Source organism: Danio rerio, chromosome 20 (assembly GCF_052040795.2).
Source record: "Danio rerio strain M-AB ecotype USA chromosome 20, GRCz13ab, whole genome shotgun sequence".
Taxonomy (NCBI): domain Eukaryota; kingdom Metazoa; phylum Chordata; class Actinopteri; order Cypriniformes; family Danionidae; genus Danio; species Danio rerio.
Window position 1 is genome coordinate 58,465,001 of NC_141040.1, and position 21,700 is coordinate 58,486,700.

The window sequence follows — 21,700 nt, forward strand, 5'->3', positions numbered from 1 at the left end:
ATATAAGGGCCCAGGGTTGACAGTGCATGTCAAAGCACAAACCAAGCATGAAGTCAAAGGAATTGTCTGTAGACCTCCGAGACAGGATTGTCTGCAGGCACAAGGCTGGGGAAGCTTACAGAAACATTTCTGCTGCTCTGAAAGCTCCAATGAGCACAGCGGCCTCCATCATCCGTAAGTGGAAGATGTTTAACCACCAGGACTCTTCCTAGAGCTGGCCGGACATCTAAGCTGAGTGATCGGGGGAGAAGAGCCTCAGTCAAGGAGGTGATCAATAACCCGATGGTCACAATGTCTGAGCTCCAGCGTTCTTCTGTGGGAAGAGGAGAACCTTACAGAAGGACAACCATCTGTGCAGCAATCCACCAATCAGGCCTGTATGGTAGAGTGTTCAGACGGAAGACACTCCCCGCCTGGAGTTTGCCATCTGAAGGACTCTCAGAGCATCAGAAACTAAACTCTCTGCTCTGATGAGACTCAAACTGAACTGTTTGGAGTGAACGCCAGGCGTTACGTTTGGAGAACAGCAGGCGGCGCTCATCAGCAGGCTAACAGCATCGCTACAGTGAAGCATGGTGGTGTTGGCATCATGCTGTGGGGATGTGTTTCAGCAGCAGGAGCTGGAAGACTAGTCAGGATAGAGGGAAAGATGAATGCAGCGATGTACAGAGACATCCTGAATGAAGACCTGCACAAGAGTGCTCTCCACCTCAGACTGGGGCGACGCTTCATCCTCCAGCAGGACAACGACCCAAAGCACACCACCAAAATATCAATGGAGTGTCTTCACAACAACTCGGTGAATGTCCTTGAGTGGCCCAGCCAGAGCCCAGATCTAAATCCTATTGAGCATCTCTGGAGAGATCTGAAAATGGCTGTACACCGCCGCTTCCCATGAAACCTGATAGAGCTTGAGAGGTGCTGCAAAGAGGAACGGGCCAAAATCCCTAAAGACAGGTGTGCAGAGCTCCTGCATCATATTCAGAGAGACTTGAGGCTGTAATCACTGACAAACGAGCATCAACAGAGTATTGAGCAGAGGCTGTGAACACTGATGTACATCTGATTCTTCAGCTTTTTTCTTTGTAATAAATTTGCAACAATTGAGAAACTCTTCACATTGTCATTATGGGGGATTGTGTGTAGAATGCTGAGGAAATCAATCAGTTTAATCCAATTTGGATTAAGGCTGTAACGTATAAACCTGTATGCACTCTGTAGATGTTATATTCTGTCTGATTAATGTTACTTTAAGTCGTTTTAACTTGTGTTACATTGAATTGACTTAAAAGAGTTTGTATGAGTTAAAAATTTAAGTTGAAACATCTTTTAACAAGTTACAATACCATAAAACATTTGACATATATAGAATCAGCCAGAATATATAACTTGTGGCCTATCCAAGTTTTAGGATCAACAAATACCTTGACTTCTAATTGATCAACTGGTATCAGAAGTGTCTTCTGTGAAAGGTAAAGGCCTCTAGAGGATTTGTTTATGCTTTTATCACAGTAAGTTATCATTTTAAAAGTTATACCTCAATAAGTAATATGATTTAAGGTTTCTAATAATTGTAAATTAGGAACTTACCCATGGCAACAAGGTGTATATAATATATATAGTATATAAATATAATATAGTTTGATATATTTTCCTTCGGCCCACGGCTCTCAATGATATTTGGTTTTTGGTCATTCATATGAAAAAGTTTGGGCATCCCTGATCTACATTGTAGTAAAAAATAATACTATATTATCTACACTAGCTGACTGTAGTCTAGTCATCTATCTAAGTTTTAGGATCTACACATAATAACTCGACTTGGTGTCAGAAGTGTCTCATATGAAAGGTAAAGGCCTCTAGATTTTGCTGATTTGAGCTCAATAAATCTGATCATGTCTTGATGTTGACTGATTTGATGAGGACAGTGCGGTCTGACTCTGCTCAGACTAAAGTCTCATCACTGAACAGAAATAATGTCCAGTATAGAATATAAAGTCCTGCTGCAGTGGAGACAGAATGAATATTGTGTCTGACTCCATCATGAGCTTGGAGGACTGCATCCATACATCTCTGACATGACTTAAATCACTGATTAATAAAGTCATCTGGAATGAAGAAGAAAGCGTTCAGCAGGACTCCCAGAGTTCATCAAGAGTCTTTGTGTTCATCTTCAAAACCTCCTCCATCATCAGCTCAATAATGTTCATGTCTGGTGACTGGGCTGGCCAATCCTGGAGCACTCTCTGCTTTCAGGAGCTTTGATGTGTAGGCTGAAGTATGAGCAGGAGCGCTATCCTGCTGGAGAATTGTCCCTCTCCTGTGGTTTGTAATGTAATGGGCAGCACAAATGTCTTGATACCTCAGGCTGTTGATGTTGATCATCCACTCTGCAGATCTCTCGCACACCCCCATACTGAATGTAGACCCCAAACCATGATGTCTCCTTCACCAAGCTTGACTGATTTCTGTGAGAATCTTGGTGCATGCTGGTTCCAGTAGGTCTTCTGCAGTATTGGTGATGATTAATGCAGATCAGCAGATGATTCAGCAGAGAAATCCACCTTCAACACTTTTACACATCATCAACTAGAAGTCGAGTTACTATTTGCTGCTCTTACAACTGAGATTCACTACAAGACTTTTATCAGGTAGTGTATGCGTCATCTCTGCAGCAGAAACTGTTCATAATTGTGATTGTGAGTAATATTGATGCTTGCACTGATGTAATTATATCTCCTCCATCCTGTCATTTATTGCTCATTGCACAAACTGCAGATGAACTGTATTATATCCATTATTGTGTCGGCATCTGAATGCGCCAGAAGCATTTGTCTTGTCATGAGTCTTAAAGATCAGATACTGAAAGATTAAGTAATTAATTATTTTAAAACGGGGAGGAAATTGCAGTGTATTTGGATCTGTTGTGGGCGTCACAGTAGCTCAGTGGTTAGCACTGTGGCCTCACAGTAAGAAGGTCGCTGGTTTGAGTCCCGGCTGGGTCAGTTGGTGTTTCTGTGTGGAGTTTGCATGTTCTCCCCGTGTTGGCTAGGGTTTCCTCCGGGTGCTCCAGTTTCCCCGACAGTCCATACACATGCGCTATAGGGGAACTGATCAACTAAACTGGCCGTAGTGCATGAGTGTGTGTGTGAATGAGTGAATTCCCCTATAGCGCATGTGTTTGAACTGGAGCACCCTGAGGAAACCCACGCCAACACGGGGAGAACATGCAAACTCCACACAGAAACACCAACTGACCCAGCTGAGACTTGACCAGAGACCTTCTTTTTCATCAAAATAAAAACTGTGACGCAAGCGGAGAATTAATGAGAACAGAAGTGGCATTTTTTGGGGAACTGTGCCTTTAAGAAGTCCCCTGTAAACATGTTTTACTTGCACTCTAAAAAACACAGGGTTAAATACTACCCAAATTGGGTTGTTTGTAACCCTACTGCTGGATAAATATGGGACAGAACACATCAGGGGTAAATTAACCCAAGTAATTGGGTTATTATGTTTAACTCCATTGGTTGTTTTTTCTCCCCAATAATTTGTTGTTTTTGCTTTAATAATTGGTTAATTTGATCCAAAAATGCCTGTGAAAGATGACCCAGCCATTGTGTTGTTTTGACTCGGCATCACTGACGTACAGTGGGGGGGTGTTCAGCTTTGATGTATAAAAGGTGCCAATAAGAAATTTCTTCATTCAGAAAGGTCTGACTAAGGGCTGCTATAAGCATAAATCTCATTTTAATCATCTGAAAACACAAATAATCTGCATTTATGTTAATCTATTTTCATTGCATTTAAACAAATTAATACATAATATGTGGTATCCCAGTCAGCCCCTGCTGTGAGTTGATTTGACCTAAAGAGCTGGGTTAAACTACCCAAGACTGGGTAGACTGGGTTAAAATAACCCCCAAAATGCTTCAACCCAAGATCTGGGTAGAAAGAATAACCCCATGTTTTTTAGAGTGTGTTTAGGACTTTGCGCTTCAGTAAACTGTGCTTTTATTTGGGTTCATGAAAATTAATAATTTCATTTAAAAAATTAAAAAAAAAATTTTAATAATTATTTTTTTTACATTTTTTAAATTATATTAAAATATGAATATAATTTTAATGGATATCTGCGATTATTTAACAGAGTTAATGCAAAAATCTATAAAAAAAAAAACTGTATAATTTTATGCATATAGTTTAATAAGGTGAATTTAAATATCTAAAACATTTGTCAAACGCCCTGTCAGAATAATACCAGAATATTAGATTTTTCAAAAATTATTATTAGTAATAACTATACAGATATAGTAGATATATAAAATATAGTGTAGTTGTTAGTAAATGTCTAACAACGTGTTTAGAGCTACTAAACTGTGCTCCAGGGTTAATGAAAGTCAGTGTATAATGTTCATGGATATTTGCATTAATATATAATAGATATAATTCATAAATGTATGGTTTTAATGACATGTGCATTCATTTATTAGGGTTAATGCAAATATTAATATAAAATGTATGTATGGATATTTGCATTAGGGTTAAATGAAACATTTATTAAATTTATTGTAAACTTTTTATTGATATTTGATGGCTATTTGCGTTAATTTAATAGGGTTAATGCTAATTATTAGACAATTAATGTATATTTTAAGATATTTGCATGAATTCAATAGGGTTAATGCTAATATTCATAAAAATGTATGTATATATGGATATTTGCATTAATTTAATAGGGTTAAATAAAATATCCATCCAATTAATGTAAATGTTTATTGATGTTTGGTGGCTATTTAACAGGGTTAACACAATTTTTTATTAAATTAATGCATATTTTTTATAGATATTTGCATCAGTTTAATAATGTTCATATGCACATTTGTCAAATGCCCTGTCAGAATATTACCAGAATATTAATTATTATCAGTGTGGTTGTTAATAAATGTCAGTAACACAAAAGGCCAACAACATGTATTGAGAACTTTGCACTTCACTAAATTGCGATTTATAAGGTTGATTCAAATATATCTATAATTTTTGAATGTATATTTGCATTAATATATATGATGGATATCATGCATACATTTATGGTTTTATGGACATTTGCATTAATAAGGTGAATGCAAATATTTTAGAAAAAAAATGGTAGTGGTTAGTGTGTCGACACATGCACTCCGGTGTTTTGATTCCCACTTCGAGGTATGCTGATCCTTCCCCTCTGCTCCCCACCCTTTCCTGTCAATTCTCTGCTCTCTCCATTAAAAGTGAAAACACCGGAAATAATATTATAAAACAAATAATACTAAAATATCCATCAAATCGATGTAAACTTTTTATTAATGTTTGATGCCTATTTGTGTTAATATGGTTAATGCAAATATTTATAACATTAATGTAGAATTTTTATTGATATTTATTTCAAATAACATTTGTCAAATGCCCTGTCAGAATATTACCAGTATATATATATATATATATATATATATATATATATATATATATATATATATATATATATATATATATATATATATATATATATAATTTTCATTAACAGTGTGCTTGTTTATAAATGTCAGCAATGTGTATTTAGAACTTTGCACTTCACTAAATTGTGCTTTATAAGTTTTAACTATAATTTTTGAATGTATATTTGCATTAATATATGACGAATATAATGTATACATTAATGGTTTTATGGACATTTGCAATAATTTAATAAGGCTAATGCAAATATTTTAGAAACAAATATCCTTAAATTTATCTATCGATATTTGATTGCTATTTGCATTAATTTAATAGACTTAATGCAATTTTTTCTAAAATGAATGGTTAATTTTTATGTATATTTTCAATAATTTAATAGGGTTATTGAATATATATATAAAATTTGAGTAAACTTATTATGGATATTTGATGGTTATTTGTAAATAATTTAAATATTGCAAATATTTATAAAAATGTCTATGGATATTTGCATTAATTTAATAGGGTGAATGAAAATATCCATACATGTTTTTTATCCATTCATTCATTTATGTTTTATATATTTTAGCATTAATTTTATAAATATTTACATGATTAAATAGGGTTAATGCACACATCTATTAAATCAATGTATCATTTTGATAGATATTTGCATCAGTTTAATATGGTTAAAGCAAATATCCATTATTTGCATGCATACTTTTTATGTGTGATTTCTATGTATATTTGCGTTAATGAAAATTACAATATATAATTATAATTTTTATGTATAATTTTATGGATTTGAGCTTAAATTTAAGTGTTAATGTAAATATCTATAAAATGTATGTATAATTTGTATGGATATTTGATAGATTTTGCATTAATTTAATATAGTTAATGCAAATAACTATACATTTTTGTATAATTTTATGAATATTTGCATGATTAAATAGGGTTAATGCCAATATCTATTAAATTAATGTATCATTTTGATGGATATTTGCACTAATTTAATAGGATTAATGCAAATATACATAAATTATATTATAAATCCATGAATCATTTTTAAATCCATAAAATAGATATAATTTTTAAGATGTTAGCATTAATTTAATGTAAAATCTATAAAATGTATGTATAATTTGTATGAATATTTTTATTTATTTTATATAGTTAATTCAAATATTTATAAAATGCAATGCATCATTTTTATGCATATTGCATTATTACATTGAGTTAATGCAAATATCTAAAACATTAATGTATCATTTTGATGAATATTTGCATTAGTTTAATGTTAATGCAAATATCTAAACAAAAAAAAATATACCATTTTTAATAACAGTGTGATTGTTAATAAATATCAGCGACTCAAAAGGCCAACAGCACCTCCAAAGGCTTGTTTACTCACACGTTTTCCTTCTCATCTGTGAGTAACATTGAGGCCAGTGATCTGGAAGCGCTTGTAAATAGGACAAAGCCTCTGTAAGGGGGTTAATGAGCACTGCCAGATAGTCAATGCAATTTTAATGTCTTGCAAAAGCTTCAAAACCATTCTGATACTGGAATACGTTCAATATGAAGCACAACCTGGAAAAACGCTCAGTCACATTCAAGCAAATAGAAAATAGTTCATCTGCATATCAAAAATAGCCCGGCATAATCTCCAACAGAAGGTGGAATTACGATTAAAAGTACACTGTCTGCAAGTCTGTATATATACACACACGCACGCACATATACATAGTCATGAGAAACGTCATGCTTTTTGCAGATCATACAAACGTCATCTTGAAAAATGGCACAAAATGCTTTAATAATAGATAGAAGAGTGACAAACGGTAACACTTGTTTTTTTATTTTTTTAGGGCTGGGCGATTCATTGAAATGAATGCAGATTTTTATTAGTTCTGTGATCAAATCCTCCACAAAGCCAGAGGGCGCTCTTGTGCTTCAAACACCCAAGAAGAAGAAACTCAGAAATCCCTGTAGTGTTGCATTATAAACAGAAGATTTGACTGCTGTATTTGATTCGGCCTGAATTGTAAACAATCGGCAGGATCACGCGACTGAAGCTACGAAGTGAGTTTGTAGTAAAAACATTAGCTTGGTGACAAAAGAATTGTTTGAGAAATCAATTCTGATGGTTTCAGAATGCATCGCTATTCTCTCTTAAATGGACTCTGAGCTTAGTTTTTAAAGGTAGAGCACTGTCTGCTGTTTAAAACTGGCCTAGAGCGCCATCTGATGTTTATAAACTAACCTAGAGCACTGTCTGCTGTTTATAAACTAGCCTAGAGCACCATCTGTTATTTAAAACTGGCCTAGAGTGTCATCTGCTGTTTATAAACTGGCCTAGAGCGCTGTTTGCTGTTTAAAACTGGCCTAGAGTTCCGTCTGCTGTTCATAAACTGGCCTAGAGCGCCGTCTGCTGTTTATAAACTAGCCTAGAGCACCATCTGCTATTTAAAACTGGCCTAGAGTGTCATCTGCTGTTTATAAACTGGCCTAGAGCGCTGTTTGCTGTTTAAAACTGGCCTAGAGTTCCGTCTGCTGTTCATAAACTGGCCTAGAGCGCCGTCTGCTGTTTATAAACTAGCCTAGAGCACCATCTGCTATTTAAAACTGGCCTAGAGCATTATCTGCTGTTTATAAACTAGCTTAGAGCACCGTCTGCTGTTTTAAACTAGCCTAGAGCACCGTCTGCTGTTTTAAACTATCACAGAGCGCCGTCCGCTGTTTATAAACTAGCCTAGAGCGCCATCTGCTGTTTTAAACTAACCTAGAGTGTCATCTGCTGTTTAAAACTGGCCTAGAGCGCCATCTACTGTTTAAAACTGACTTAGAGCGCCGTCTGCTGTTTATAAACTAGCCTAGAGCGCCATCTGCTGTTTAAAACTGACCTAGAGCGTCGTCTGCTGTTAACAAACTGGCCTAGAGCGCTGTCTGCTGTTTAAAACTGACCTAGAGCGTCGTCTGCTGTTTACAAACTGTCCTAGAGCACCATCTGCTATTTAAAACTGGCCTAAAGCGCTGTCTGCTGTTTAAAACTGGTCTAGAGCGCTATCTGCTGTTTAAAACTGGCGTACAGCGCCGTCTGCTGTTTATAAACTGGCCTAGAGCACAGTCTGCTGTTTACGACTGGCCTAGAGCGCCGGCTGATGTTTATAAACTAGACTAGAGCACTGTCTGCTGTTTATAAACTGGCCTAGAACACCACCTGTTATTTAAAACTGGCCTAAAGCGCTGTCCGCTGTTTATAAACTGGCCTAGAGTGCCGGCTGCTGTTTAAAACTGGCCTAGAGCGCCGTGTGCTGTTTATAAACTGGCCTAGAGCACCATCTGCTGTTTATAAACTGGCCTAGAGCGCCGGCTGCTGTTTAAAACTGGCCTAGAGCACCGGCTGCTGTTTATAAACTGGCCTAGAGCACAGTCTGCTGTTTATAAACTGGCCTAGAGCGCCGTCTGCTGTTTATAAACTGGCCTAGAGCGCCGTCTGCTGTTTATAAACTGGCCTAGAGCGCCGGCTGCTGTTTAAAACTGGCCTAGAGCGCCGGCTGCTGTTTAAAACTGGCCTAGAGCGTCGGCTGCTGTTTATAAACTGGCCTAGAGCGCCGGCTGCTGTTTAAAACTGGCCTAGAGGGCTGTCTGCTGTTTAAAACTGGCCTAGAGGGCTGTCTGCTGTTTATAAACTGGCCTAGAGCACCATCTGCTGTTAATCTTATTAAACCAATTTAGATATTGAGCATGATTTCAAGCAACTTATCAGTGAATTACTACTCAGTGTTGGAAGTTCTGCACCATCAGAAAAGCACCTGCAGGAGATTTACCAGAACTGGCTTTAATGACAAAAATAAGCATTATTCAATCAATCACCCAGTCCTGCTTTTTTTCCTCCCAGTACTAATGCTTCAATGATGCTCATAACCACCAAATCCAAACATCACATACTTTTTTATTTGGAGTATCTCAATAAAACAGGCAATATGAAGAAGACGTCCATAAAGAACTCTTAAAGGCTTTCATTAGAGGATGCAAAAAACAACCAAAAAGAAGATCATATATAAAGTTCACTGTAATCGAAGGTAGCTCTTGCAGAGTTCATGGTCCCTGATGTCCCCCCAGCCGCCATTTTTGACATGCGGAGCCACTCCTTTGGCCCCAGACGCTGGGAGTCTCTTAGTGATGAGTAATTGTTTGGGGAACAGCTGATTCCCGCTGTTCTGCAGAACGTTTTCGATCTTAGTTTTCTGGCCACTAGGCATGCAAGCCGACTTCTTATGGTGCATCCCGCAATCGCCGGCATGGAAAATACGAGGTGCCTCGCTAACCATGACCTTTAGAAATGCAGGCAGGCAGGTCACGGTGAGATGCTGCAAGGACCAGTCCCAGTTGTAGTCGTCGTAAGTGCAGAAGGCATCGGTGCATCTGAGAAGTTTCTGATAGGCGTCTCGGTTCAGCGCCATTCCCATGTTGTGCTCGGTGGACTTCCACGCTTTTACCTCCACTTTGTTGGCTTTGCTCGAGTAGCCGATGTGTCCGTAGCTACCCAGAGATAAGATATCGCAATCGGGACATTGCTCTTTTTTTAGAGATGCCATCAGTTTGAGAAGGTGGTAAAAGTCTGGAGCGAGGTAGTGATCCTCTTCGATGAGCAACACCAGTCCTTTGTGATCCTTCAAGACTCGGACTCGATCCCACACAAAGTGCAGTTTCCACCACCAATGGTGTTTGGTTTGGGAGAATTTGGCCTCCCGGTAGTGGCCGAAGGAGTCTGGGTACTCTGCATTTATGCAGCCCAGGGTTAAGGCCTCTTTCTTGGGAATGTCTCGAGGACAATCTCTGGGATCATTCCCAGGGAACTCTTGTGGGTAGAGTTGGATGCTGAAGGGGAAGAATATCTGAAGGACCAAACAGAAGTCGACAGACGCCACTATTTGGTTGATTTCTGGAGACCAGAAATCATGGCTGAATATCAGAAGGATGTTTTCGATTCCTTTGGACTTTCTCAAGCTGTCCACCAATAGGCGTAGGTATTCCGGACGGTTGTGCACTTGGACGACGATGACAAGGTCATCCTTTTGACGCACTGCTCGAAATTTTTCCTCGTTTTTAAGATTCTGGTCAAAGTTGAGCTGGAACACGATTCCTCTGTACACTAGGGTGGTGTTGTCTGCTTCTGATTTGGCAACAGGTTGTTGTTGTTGTTTTTCTGGGATACTCTCGTTGATTGGTTTTCGGGTTACTGGAATGGTAGCTTGTATCTGACTTCCAACACTACTCCGTTTAACCGTTTCCACTTCTTTAGGAAACACAGTACTCGCCTTCTTAGGCTTCCCACTATTCCAGACGGCGAATCCACAGATTATCACCACTAGAGTCAATATTACCACCTTTCGCTTGTAAATTCTGAATCTCATGATAGGCAGTCGCCCGTCAGGACGGTCGGTGGGTCGATTCTGTAGATGAGGATGGCAGGTTTGCAATGTTGACGAAAAGGTCTGCTCCAGCAGATTGGGTACAAAACGTTAGCATAGAAAATGCAGCTTATTCTTGGTCCTTTCGTTCTGGAATGTATTCGAATGATATCGTTTCCCATAAGGCATTTTCTTAGAGGCAAATGTGTCGCCCTCTGTAACCTAAGGAGAACAAATTGAAAAGTTATTATTTAGATTAAAACATTTAAATATAATTGTTTACAGTAGAGTGCTGTTAAATGCCTGATTCTGATTGGCTGATGCTCACTCTCAGATAAAGGCACAGCTAAAGTAGTTCCAGCAGGTTTGGACAGCTCCATATCACTCCGCTGAATGATTGGAGTTATTTCACAGCTACAACAGTCAGATATCACATCAGAACACAACAGAAGGAGGAGGACATGTGGAGGACACTAGTGCTATACACAGGAGCAGTTTGAGAAGGACAAAAATCTGACAAATAAACTCCAGAATACAACTCAACAGTGGATTCAGCTGCGGAAATCATTGTGTAAACAGAATAATGCACTCCAGGCTTTAGGCTCCAGAATAAAGCACACTAAAACCACTCGTCAATTATTCCTTACATAAATATATTAATAGTAATCTCACAAAGTAGATTCGCTTTTAAGAACTTCAAATAAGCCATGCATGCCTGTTCATTTACAGAAAATCACACAAGCAGTGCACTTACTCAAAGAAAAGCATTTTTTTCTGGTTCTACTGAAACATTCAAGATTTTGCTGAAAGGGTGATTCTTGTGTGGCCTATTGTTCAACCAAACTCAAAACGCTTGGCTCAGCTAACAGAAATGACAGTATTTCTTGTGATTTATAACACTGAGTATCATGTCCAAGAATCCTCTCTCCATACTAACTGTCCATTGAAAACAAGATTAACTGTGTTAAAGGGATAGTTCACCTCCCAAAAATAAAATAATTCTGTCATTTACTTTCCAAATGGTTTGAGGGGATATTTTGGGGAAAAACAGCCATTGACTTGCAGTGTATTTTTGGTTTTTGCTATGGAGGTCAATGGGTGCTTTTTCCAACATTCATCAAAATATCTTACATTTTTATCTTTATTTACATGTTAATGCCATATCAACACTGGCTTTGTTCAACATCTCAGTATATGATAATAGGCTATCATAACTGTGTCTTGATAATCATGAATTGTACAAAAAAAAAACATACAAATATCAGCAATAATAAAGAGTCATATTAGATCTTTCAATTTGATCAATGTTAAATACACATTTTATATAAATTGATTTATCATCAAAATATTCTTACGCAAATTACGGATGGGTTTCCCTTCCCCTTTCTATAAATATGTGCACTGCAACAAACGCTAGAGATAAAAAAAAAATATTTGAACATTACTTTTTTTCAACAAAGAAAACTGAACGAGTTTGAAAAATAAATAAATAAAATAATTATATATATATATATATATATATATATATATATATATATATATATATATATATATAAATTCAATATAATTAAAAACCTAATACCTAATAAAACAAACAAAAAAGCTAAATAAATGAAATTTAATTAAAAACTTAAAAACAACCAAAAATTTAAAGATATAAAATTAAATTAAATTTTAAAACTAATAAAAACAAAAAAAGTGTAAATAATTAAATTAAAACCTACTAAAAAACTGATGTAAAATAAAAAATTTAAATAAATATAATACAAATTAAAAACCTAATTTAAATCAAAAAAGCTATTAATACATTTTAATTAAAAAAGCATAAAAAACTAATAAAAATTTATGAACAAGAATAAATAAACTAATAAAAATAACTAATATTTAAAGTAAATTTAAAGGGGAAATTAAGCACTCAATCAAGTTTGCATTATTTTGTACATTTGATTCCACTTTAATGAAAATACATTTAACAAACTCGATTAATGAAACCATCATAAAGAAAATGGCTTTCAGAGCTAGGGTGCCAGCATCTTGGAATATCACTGTGTCTGACGTCACGGAGTTGGTTCCATTCCCTCAGCTGAATAAGTACAGTGGAAATAATGGACAGCCGCTGCAAATACAAGCATCAGATGTGTGTCTACTATAAAAGTATAGATATTCATTCTATTTTTTCCCTTTTAATTACCGATCATCTGATGCGCTTTGGTCCACTCTCTGTATTACGCTAACTGACTGCCTGTCTGGGTTTCACCTATGGTAGTAACGGACTGAACACAGAGACTGGAGAGCCTAATTTAACCTAATGCATGAAGTTGTGGACGAGCATCACAGAGCTGCTGCAAATACAACAAATACAAGCATTTAAGTGTCTTCAGTTGTCTATTTTTCTTTTGTTAATGCTGTTCGCTAGATGCGCTGTGGTCCACTCTCTCACGCTGCTCCAGCGCTGCCTGACGAAGGCATTATACTAATGCAACAATTAAAATCATACATGACTTCACGCTTCACTAACTCATGTCTGTGTGGGTTATGTCAAGACATATTCCCTCTTTAAGTCGATCAACTCGATCTCTCAACATGTATGAAGGATGTAATAACCTGCCATGTGAAACACTGTGCCGATCTTAGTTTGGCTTGAACACGAGCTGAGGTGAGGGGCTGTAGCAGTGAAAAGTGAAGGTACCCGCCCTCATCACGTCAGTATTGGACCCTGTTGAAACCATAATTGAAACCCAGACAGGCGGTCAGGCAGCCTAATACAGAGAGTGAATCAAAGCGCATCAAATGATCATAATTAAAAGGGAAAAAATAAAAATAAAATAAATATAAATATATTTTTATATTATACACAAATCTGATGCTTGTAATTGCAAAAGCTCCACATCCACAACTTCACACATTGGGTTAAATTAGGCTTAGACTGTATCTGTTCAGCTGAGGGAACGGAACCAACCCCATGACGTCAGACACAGCGATATTCAAAGATGGCAGCGTTCTAAGTCTAAAATCTATAGTAAAACATGCTATTTTCTGCTAAATGGTTACATTGATCAAGTTTGTTTATTACATTTTCATTTAAGTGGAAACCAATGTACAAAATAAGGCAAACTTGACTGAGTGCTTCATTTCCCCTTTAAAAATATTAAATAAAATAAAGTCAAGCAGTAAGTTAAAAGCAAACAATTGAACTGAATGAGTTAAAATTAGATTGAATAAAATTCAGAATAAAAAAAAATAAATAAAAAAGTTTAAGAATTAACCAAATATAATAAAAACCTAACAAAACAAACAAAAAGCTAAATGAATAAAATTACATTAAAAATCTAACAACCAAAAATGTAAACATAAAATTAAATTTAATTTAAAAATTAATAAAAACAAACAAAATTAGGTAAATAAATTAAATTAAAAACCTAAAAAATACTAATAAAAATGTAAATAAATATAATATAAATTAAATTAAAAACCTAATAAAAACCAAAAAAAGGCTATGAATAAAATTTAATTTTAAAATTAATAAAAAACAAAAAAACAAACAAAAAAAGTAAATGAACAAGATTAAATTAAAAAAATAAATAAAAAAAGGTAAATGAATGGCCAAAATGCAATTTACTCTACATCAGTTTTTGCCAGAACCACTTGAGTGTGCATAAATAGTAAGGAAATGTTCAGTTTTGTGTGAACTATCCCTTAAAAATGACAAATGTGGGCTGGATCTTAGGCAGCTGAAGTATAAACTCACAGGGGTGCAGACCTAATTACTGCTCTCAGTAGATTCAACCTGAAGAAACGCTAATCACAAGACTAGCACAGATGATAAGAATACACTGTAAAAGAGATCTGTTCATGAACACTTTCTTTAGTATTTTCTGTTTAGTTGCGGTGGTGAATTGCATTATGGGATGTTGATCTCTGCTCTGTCCACTTCTGATGTTAATAATTTAACTCTACAGTTTAACAAAGTGACTTTTATTGACATTTTAGTCATTTGAAATAATATAATGTATAAATAATATCTAGAGGAATAAGTGTGTAAAATAACAGAAAATGTGCTGCAGTTTATTACAAGACTTCTGTAGTGTAATATACAACACAAACACAAACAATACAGCACTGCACACTCTTACACATGACAACAAGTCACTTTTACAACTTTTTAATGTTTAAAAGTTGTTGGATAAAAGATCAAGATCCCATAATCCAATTTAAAAGCAGAAATAAACAGGTAAAAATAAAAACATCAATCACAAAACATGAAAAACTGCTAATAAACGGATATTTTTACAGTGTATATCAAATAAACGATACTCTGTTTAGTACAACAATGACAAAAATATCTTATAACAATTAACCGGCCATTTTATTAGGTACACCTGTCCAACTGCTCCTTAACAGAAATGTCTATTCAGCCAATCACATGGCAGCAGCTCACTGCATTTAGGCATGTAGACATGGTCAAGAGGATCTGCTGCAGCTCAAAGTGAGCATCAGAATGGGGAAGAAAGGTGATTTAAGAGACTTTGAACGAGGCATGATTGTTGCTGCTAGACGGGCTGCTCTGAGTATTTCAGAAACTGCTGATCTACTGGGATTTTCACACACAACCATCTCTAGGGTTTACAGAGAATGATCTGACAAAGAGGAAATATCCAGTGAGCGGCAGTTCTGTGGGCGCAAATACCTTGTTGATGAGGCCAGAGGTCAGAGGAGAATGGCCAGACTGGTTCCAGCTGATAGAAAGGCAACAGTAACACAAATAAGCACTCGTTACAACCGAGCTCTGCAGAAGAGCATCTCTGAACACACAACACGTCCAACCTTGAGGCGGATGGGCTACAGCAGGGTTGGGCTGAGAGACGATGCCATCATCCATCGCCAATGACCAAAAGACAACACGAGGCTGAGCCGACATCGTGATCCATCGCCCCGCCCCCAACACACACTCAGGCCCCGTTTACACTGATACGTCACACACACACACAGCCACGAGCTTTCTATCTCACTCAGAGCTCCAGAGACAGAGAGCAGTGCATGTGTTTAACAAGGTTGAACCGCTGGATCGCGTCTCACTACAGTTGTTAAACGTGATATTCTGACATCCCAAGTCCCCTGGAAGCTCCGGGAGTCTCTATGCATTTACAGGAGTCATAATGCCCGCAAACGAGTGATAACCTCCTGGAAATCTAGTTTTTGAAATGTTAGACCTTTTAAGACTTTTCAAGACCTCGTGGACACCCTGATCATAATCAGGATATGAGATGACTTATATCGTTACATTTCTGTCATATTGCCTAAAAATAATGAATGTATTTACGTTAAAACATGTTGAATTCAGCTTACTAATGTAAGTATATACTTCCAAATTAATCATTCATTCATATTATTTTTGGCTTAGTCCCTTTATTAATCTGGGGTTGCCACAGCAGAATGAACCGCCAACTTATCCAGCACATGTTTTAACGCAGCTGATGCCCTTCCAGCTGGGAAACATTCATACTCTCTCATTCACAATCATACACTACGTACAATTTAGCCTACCCAATTCCCCTATAGCGCATGTGTTTGGACTGTAAGGGAAACCGGAGCACCCGGAGGAAACCCACGCCAACACGGGGAGAACATGCAAACTCCACACAGAAACGCCAACTGACCCAGCCGAGGCTGGAACCAGCAACCTTCTTGCTGTGAGGCGACAGCACTACCCACTCCACCATCGCCCCCAACTTAAACATCTTCAGCTTAAATTAACAAACATCCAATATGTTGATGCCCCAAGACAGAGCAATGAAAAAACCTGCAGGAGACACATGCACGGGCACGCGCATCAACACAATGTACGGGAAACGCGTTTATGTTTACAGCACATTTGCATCGACTTTATGAGACTCTAGCTCTGTTTACACAGCATCAAAATCACTGATTAAAGCTTAAAAATGAGGAAGTATAAGAGAAGCTGGCACACATGCATTGATTGCAGCTGTGAGCCTCGGCTAAATACAGCAGCTGCACTCACGCACACACACATTAAAAACCACAACACTGCAGTACACAATCTTTAACACCTATATTCACTCTAAATGTTTCCCATATACAATAACACACACTCTAAGTACGCCGATGTGTGTGTGTGTGTGTGTGTGTGTGTGTGTGTTTGCTGCAGCATTGCCATTGGCTGTTGTTATTATTATGATTAGCTAGCTGCTATCGACTACAAGAAGGAGCATTTTTGATGATCTGCCGCATTCGGATCCATGAGAAACACGGAGAAATGCTCACCGCGGATGCAGACGTGTTTGTCGGCTGTCACGTCCATATAAAAGCGCATTTTTTCCTCCAGGAGTGTGTTTTTAGCTCAGGCTCCGAGCGGAACCTTCGGCTCCCACAATCCCGTCAAACCTCTGGGGGCCCCGACTGTCAGCGCACGCGTGATGTCACACACACACACACGACCCATAATTCAGTTTGCCGTGTCCCAAATTCGCCTACTTGCCCTACCATTTATAAGTAGGTAGTCTTTTTGTGAAGAAATATTAGCTACATACTATAAGAAGTATCGATGGCAAAGCTTTGTGATAAACTACTTCCTCGTTAACGGACCGTTGTGTTGCTTAGTTACGAGACCTGTCAATCATTTCGTCACATGTAAATAATCCGCGCGAAATCAAAACGTATTCAGTGAATGTTTGTTCACGGTGTTATTCTTAAAGTACGCGTGAAATCAAAACTAACCACATTGATTTTGCTAGCTCACATTGCTAGTTTTGTGGTGAACAATTCAACTGTGCGTGTCATTAAAGTTTCAGTGAAATTAAAGAAACATTTTTTTGATGCTAGTATTATAGGTTATCCATAAGATGGTGTGATACAAAATAGTGACAAGATGTTTGTGTTTAAAAAAAACATGAAACTGACAAAAACATCCAACTCTGCTGAAAAATCCAGCTTAAACCAGCCTAGGCTGGTTGGCTGGTTTTAGCTGGTCGACCAGGCTGGTTTTAGAGGTGTTTTGGCCACTTTCAGGCTGGTTTCCAGCCATTTCCAGCCTGGTCTTAGCTGGTCAGGCTGGAAAATGACCAGCCAAATCCAGCTAAAACCAGCTTGACCAGCCTGGTTTAAGCTGGATATAGCTGGTTTTGGCTGGACTCCCAGCTTGGCTAGGCTGGTCAAGCTGGTTTTAGCTGGTCATCTCCCAGCCTGACCAGCTAAGACCAGGCTGGAAATGGCTGGAAACCAGCCTGGAAGTGGCCAAAACCCCTCTAAAACCAGCCTGGTCGACCAGCTAAAACCAGCCAACCAGCCTAGGCTGGTTTAAGCTGGATTTTTCAGCAGGGATAAAGCTTGCTGTTTGTCAGTTCCACCTAAATGATTTCTTTGACATCACTTCATAGCAAAGACTATACACTTATTCACTCGGCCGCCATTTTAAAGAACCAAAGCGAGGCTGTGGTGGGGGAAAAAACCCGGAAGTGTAGGACCAGCACTGTAAACATTGCAGTCACATGCTGTTGACAACAAACCTCCAGCTGTTGCCATGATTTTTAAAATGCAGAAATGGTGTAAAAGTCACTAATATAATTCAGTAAGTTTGATTTTAACTATTTAACATCACACAACATCACAATCTCTGTAAGGGCAATACGCTTAAGTCATACCTGCCAACACTTCCGTTTTTCCCGGGAGTTTCCCGTATTTCAGACCCATGTCCCGCATTGTTCTGTCTCCCGGAATACTCCCGGAATTCCACCTGATAAATTTGTGTCACTTTCTCTTCACTGATAAGATATACAGCCTAGTACTCAACGTTCCCATGTAACTCCCAACGATACTTCCGGGTTTTGTCCGAGTGAAATCAGTCTATCCGCTTGTTAAGTGGTGACGTGTTTGTGACATATATACTGTATACTGTTTCCGGGTCCAAGCCGCCATTCATTTGAGTGGAGAAATCATTCGTTTATGGTCACGTTTTATTCCTATCACACATTAAAGTTAATTTTACATAAAGTCATAGTGTACACAACAATCTCTGGGCTTGCTGCATAACAAATACCAAAATTTTAACAATTTATAAAACAATGAATCACTTTCTGGCCATCGGATATTAGGCATGGACATATATATTGCAATCGTGACTTTCGAAAGCATTAAATCGCTTCGTAAACGTTTATTATTACCATTTCATGAATCTCCCCATTCAGTTGAATAGAGCGCTTGGACCCGGAAGCCGCTCCGCATGACGTCACACTTAACAAGCGGATAGAATAGAGAAGACGTGTCACTCGTATACTTTGGGGGGTAAATTAACTGTTAATATGGCGGAGCCAATCATTAATCGCTATATAGTGAATAAAGCCCGCCTTGTAGTACAGGAGCCAATCAGCTATCGCTATAGAATGACTATTATTTTTGGAGAATTTGATGTTTCCCCATTCAAACAGAATGCCCGAGCATACTGCCAAGAGGTGTTTCAAAGATGGCTGCCGAATGAAATGACTTGCCTTAAAGGGACTGTGTCTGGATGCCTACAATGTTGTTCTGTGCAGTCATGTGCCGGAAATAATGCTCCATGATGACCAGATTCAACACTATGTAGTGCTAATGTAACGGAGGCCTCTAGTGGGCACCTTTAGAGTTCAGAGGAGTGAGGTTTACCTGCACAGCCTCCTTGTTAGTGCAACTGACTCCCATGCGGAAGGTCACCGGTTTGATTCCAGCTCAGAGCGGGTTGGGTGGCGTAGGACCGGCAGGGTTACATTGGTGCCGTGACCCGGATTTGGAGTGAGGTTTAGGGGGTTGAGTGTAGCGGAGGTCAGCCAGTTGATGCTGTGCAGGTAAACCTCACTCCTCTGAACTCTAAAGGTGCTCTAGCCACAGACGCTATAGGCCATGGTCTTTAGCCTCCTTATTAGAGCAACCGACTCCCATGTGGAAGGTCGCCGGTTCGATACCAGCTCGGAGCGGGTTGGGTGGCGTAGGACCGGCGGGGTTACACTAAAAACCGAGGTTCTGCCTAGCCAAAGTCAAGGAAAGCAGACGGAGCTGTACAAGGCCTGGGTCATCATCAACAAGCAGAACTACTGCATTCTGACAGTGAACTGCTCCTGTACGGCAGGGTATGTAAACACACACGTTTACATTTCATTCTGAGCATTCTGTGTCCGCAGTTTAATTCACCATGTTTAACTGTTTTTGCTGAAATTATTCCTGCAATCAAAACTAGCGATGTGTATGTTTTAGCATAGCGTGAACTTACCTGATATAACATGAGCACTGCAGAGTCCAGCATTATTAATTAGGTCCTTACTCCATTCAGCTCGTATGATGGCTGTTAGGCAAAGACATCTGCAGTTGGCATCAAAAGCAGTGTGGTGTACGGTAAAATTTGGCATCCTACTGCACAACACAACATGCTTGCTATTTCAACCGATCTTTTTTTGCAACCGGTATGCGCGTTTGAACCTGTGTGACGTTACGTGTGACGTAGGTTGGTATTTCTCCTATAGAAAAGTAATGCATTGATGAGGAAAAAACACATTCTGTGTGAACGGCCCCTTACAGTTTTATTTGAGATGACACTTAAACACTACATGGTTGAGTATATAAGTGCACAAGCGTTTATCGTATAAGTGCATAATGTGTCATTTGGGATGCTTCTTTCGTTCGGACACTACTTTTGTTTGGGAATCTTCAAACTCTAAGCATCTGCTTCAGCGAGTGATTGCTCCATATTGAAATTTATTTATTGAGAGGTTTTGACCTTCAATTGGTCTCACGCATTCATATGATACGATTTCGTAGGTGGAACGTGTCGCACAAGCTTGTGCTTCCAGTCTGCTGTATTTACATACGTAAGAGGGAAGTCTATGGGGTGAAAAGTGCACTGTGACCACAGCTTCAAAGCAAACTAAAGCCACGTTCACACTCTATAATACTTGTTTCTACTATGGATGTTAATGCTTACCAGTTTACAACATTTTCAAACCATAATATACTTTGTGTTCAACATGATGAAACAAAATAAAACTCATAAAGGTTTTGGAATCACTTGAGAGAATAAATAATAGAAATTTAATTTTTGGGGTCCCTTTGAAACTTCAGTGTGCATTTATATGCATTTCTAATGTAAATCTTGTGCTGTTTGTCCTAGAATAGAGGTTTGTTTCGCAAATACAAGCTTTAAGTAATATATATAAGGACAATTTTTAAAACTAGAATACTTTAAAACAAAAAAAATACGTGAAAGAACAAATAGTACGAAACAATTATTAGAAAAATCTTCTACAAATATAATAAACATTGATAAAGAAATATAAATTATAAGAAAAGATCAAAAGAAATATTACAGTAATAAATATGATAGTTTTTCTTGCTTTTTTGTAAAGTGTCATTGAGCACTGAAGATGCAAATATATAAAATAAACATTATTATTATAAGACAAACAAATTAATAATTGATTAATTATAGTAACTTTAATTATAGGAGAACATGCAAACTCCACACAGAAATGCCAACTGACCCAGCCGAGGCTTGAACCAGCAACCTTCTTGCTGTGAGGCGACATTGTGCGACCGCGCCACCATTATAATAACTTATTATTATTAATAATAATAATAACAATAATAATAAACAAACGAATGAATGAACAAACTAAATAATAAACAAACAAACTAATAAACAAATAAATAAATAAATACTTAATTTTAATTTAAAAAAACAACAATATTATGTGTAGGACTTCCTCAGAGAAGACTTCAGGGATTTTAAAAAGACCATTCAATATTTTTTTTAATTCACCATCACCATTCCT

The 21,700-nt window shown here is 37.7% G+C and overlaps 1 protein-coding gene and 1 long non-coding RNA gene across 2 annotated transcripts in view; both read right to left on the minus strand.

Moving 5' to 3' along the window:
- The window catches only part of LOC147839513 (uncharacterized), a 243,096-nt gene that overhangs the window by 169,592 nt on the left and 51,804 nt on the right, over positions 1–21,700 (minus strand). The gene's annotated exons all lie outside the window — the stretch shown is intronic.
- On the minus strand, positions 9,408–17,257 carry mgat2 (alpha-1,6-mannosyl-glycoprotein 2-beta-N-acetylglucosaminyltransferase). Its single transcript, NM_001083875.1, is given in 2 exon segments — positions 9,408–11,111; positions 17,172–17,257. A coding segment is annotated over 1 exon segment (1,350 nt). The 5' UTR covers positions 10,893–11,111; positions 17,172–17,257; the 3' UTR covers positions 9,408–9,542.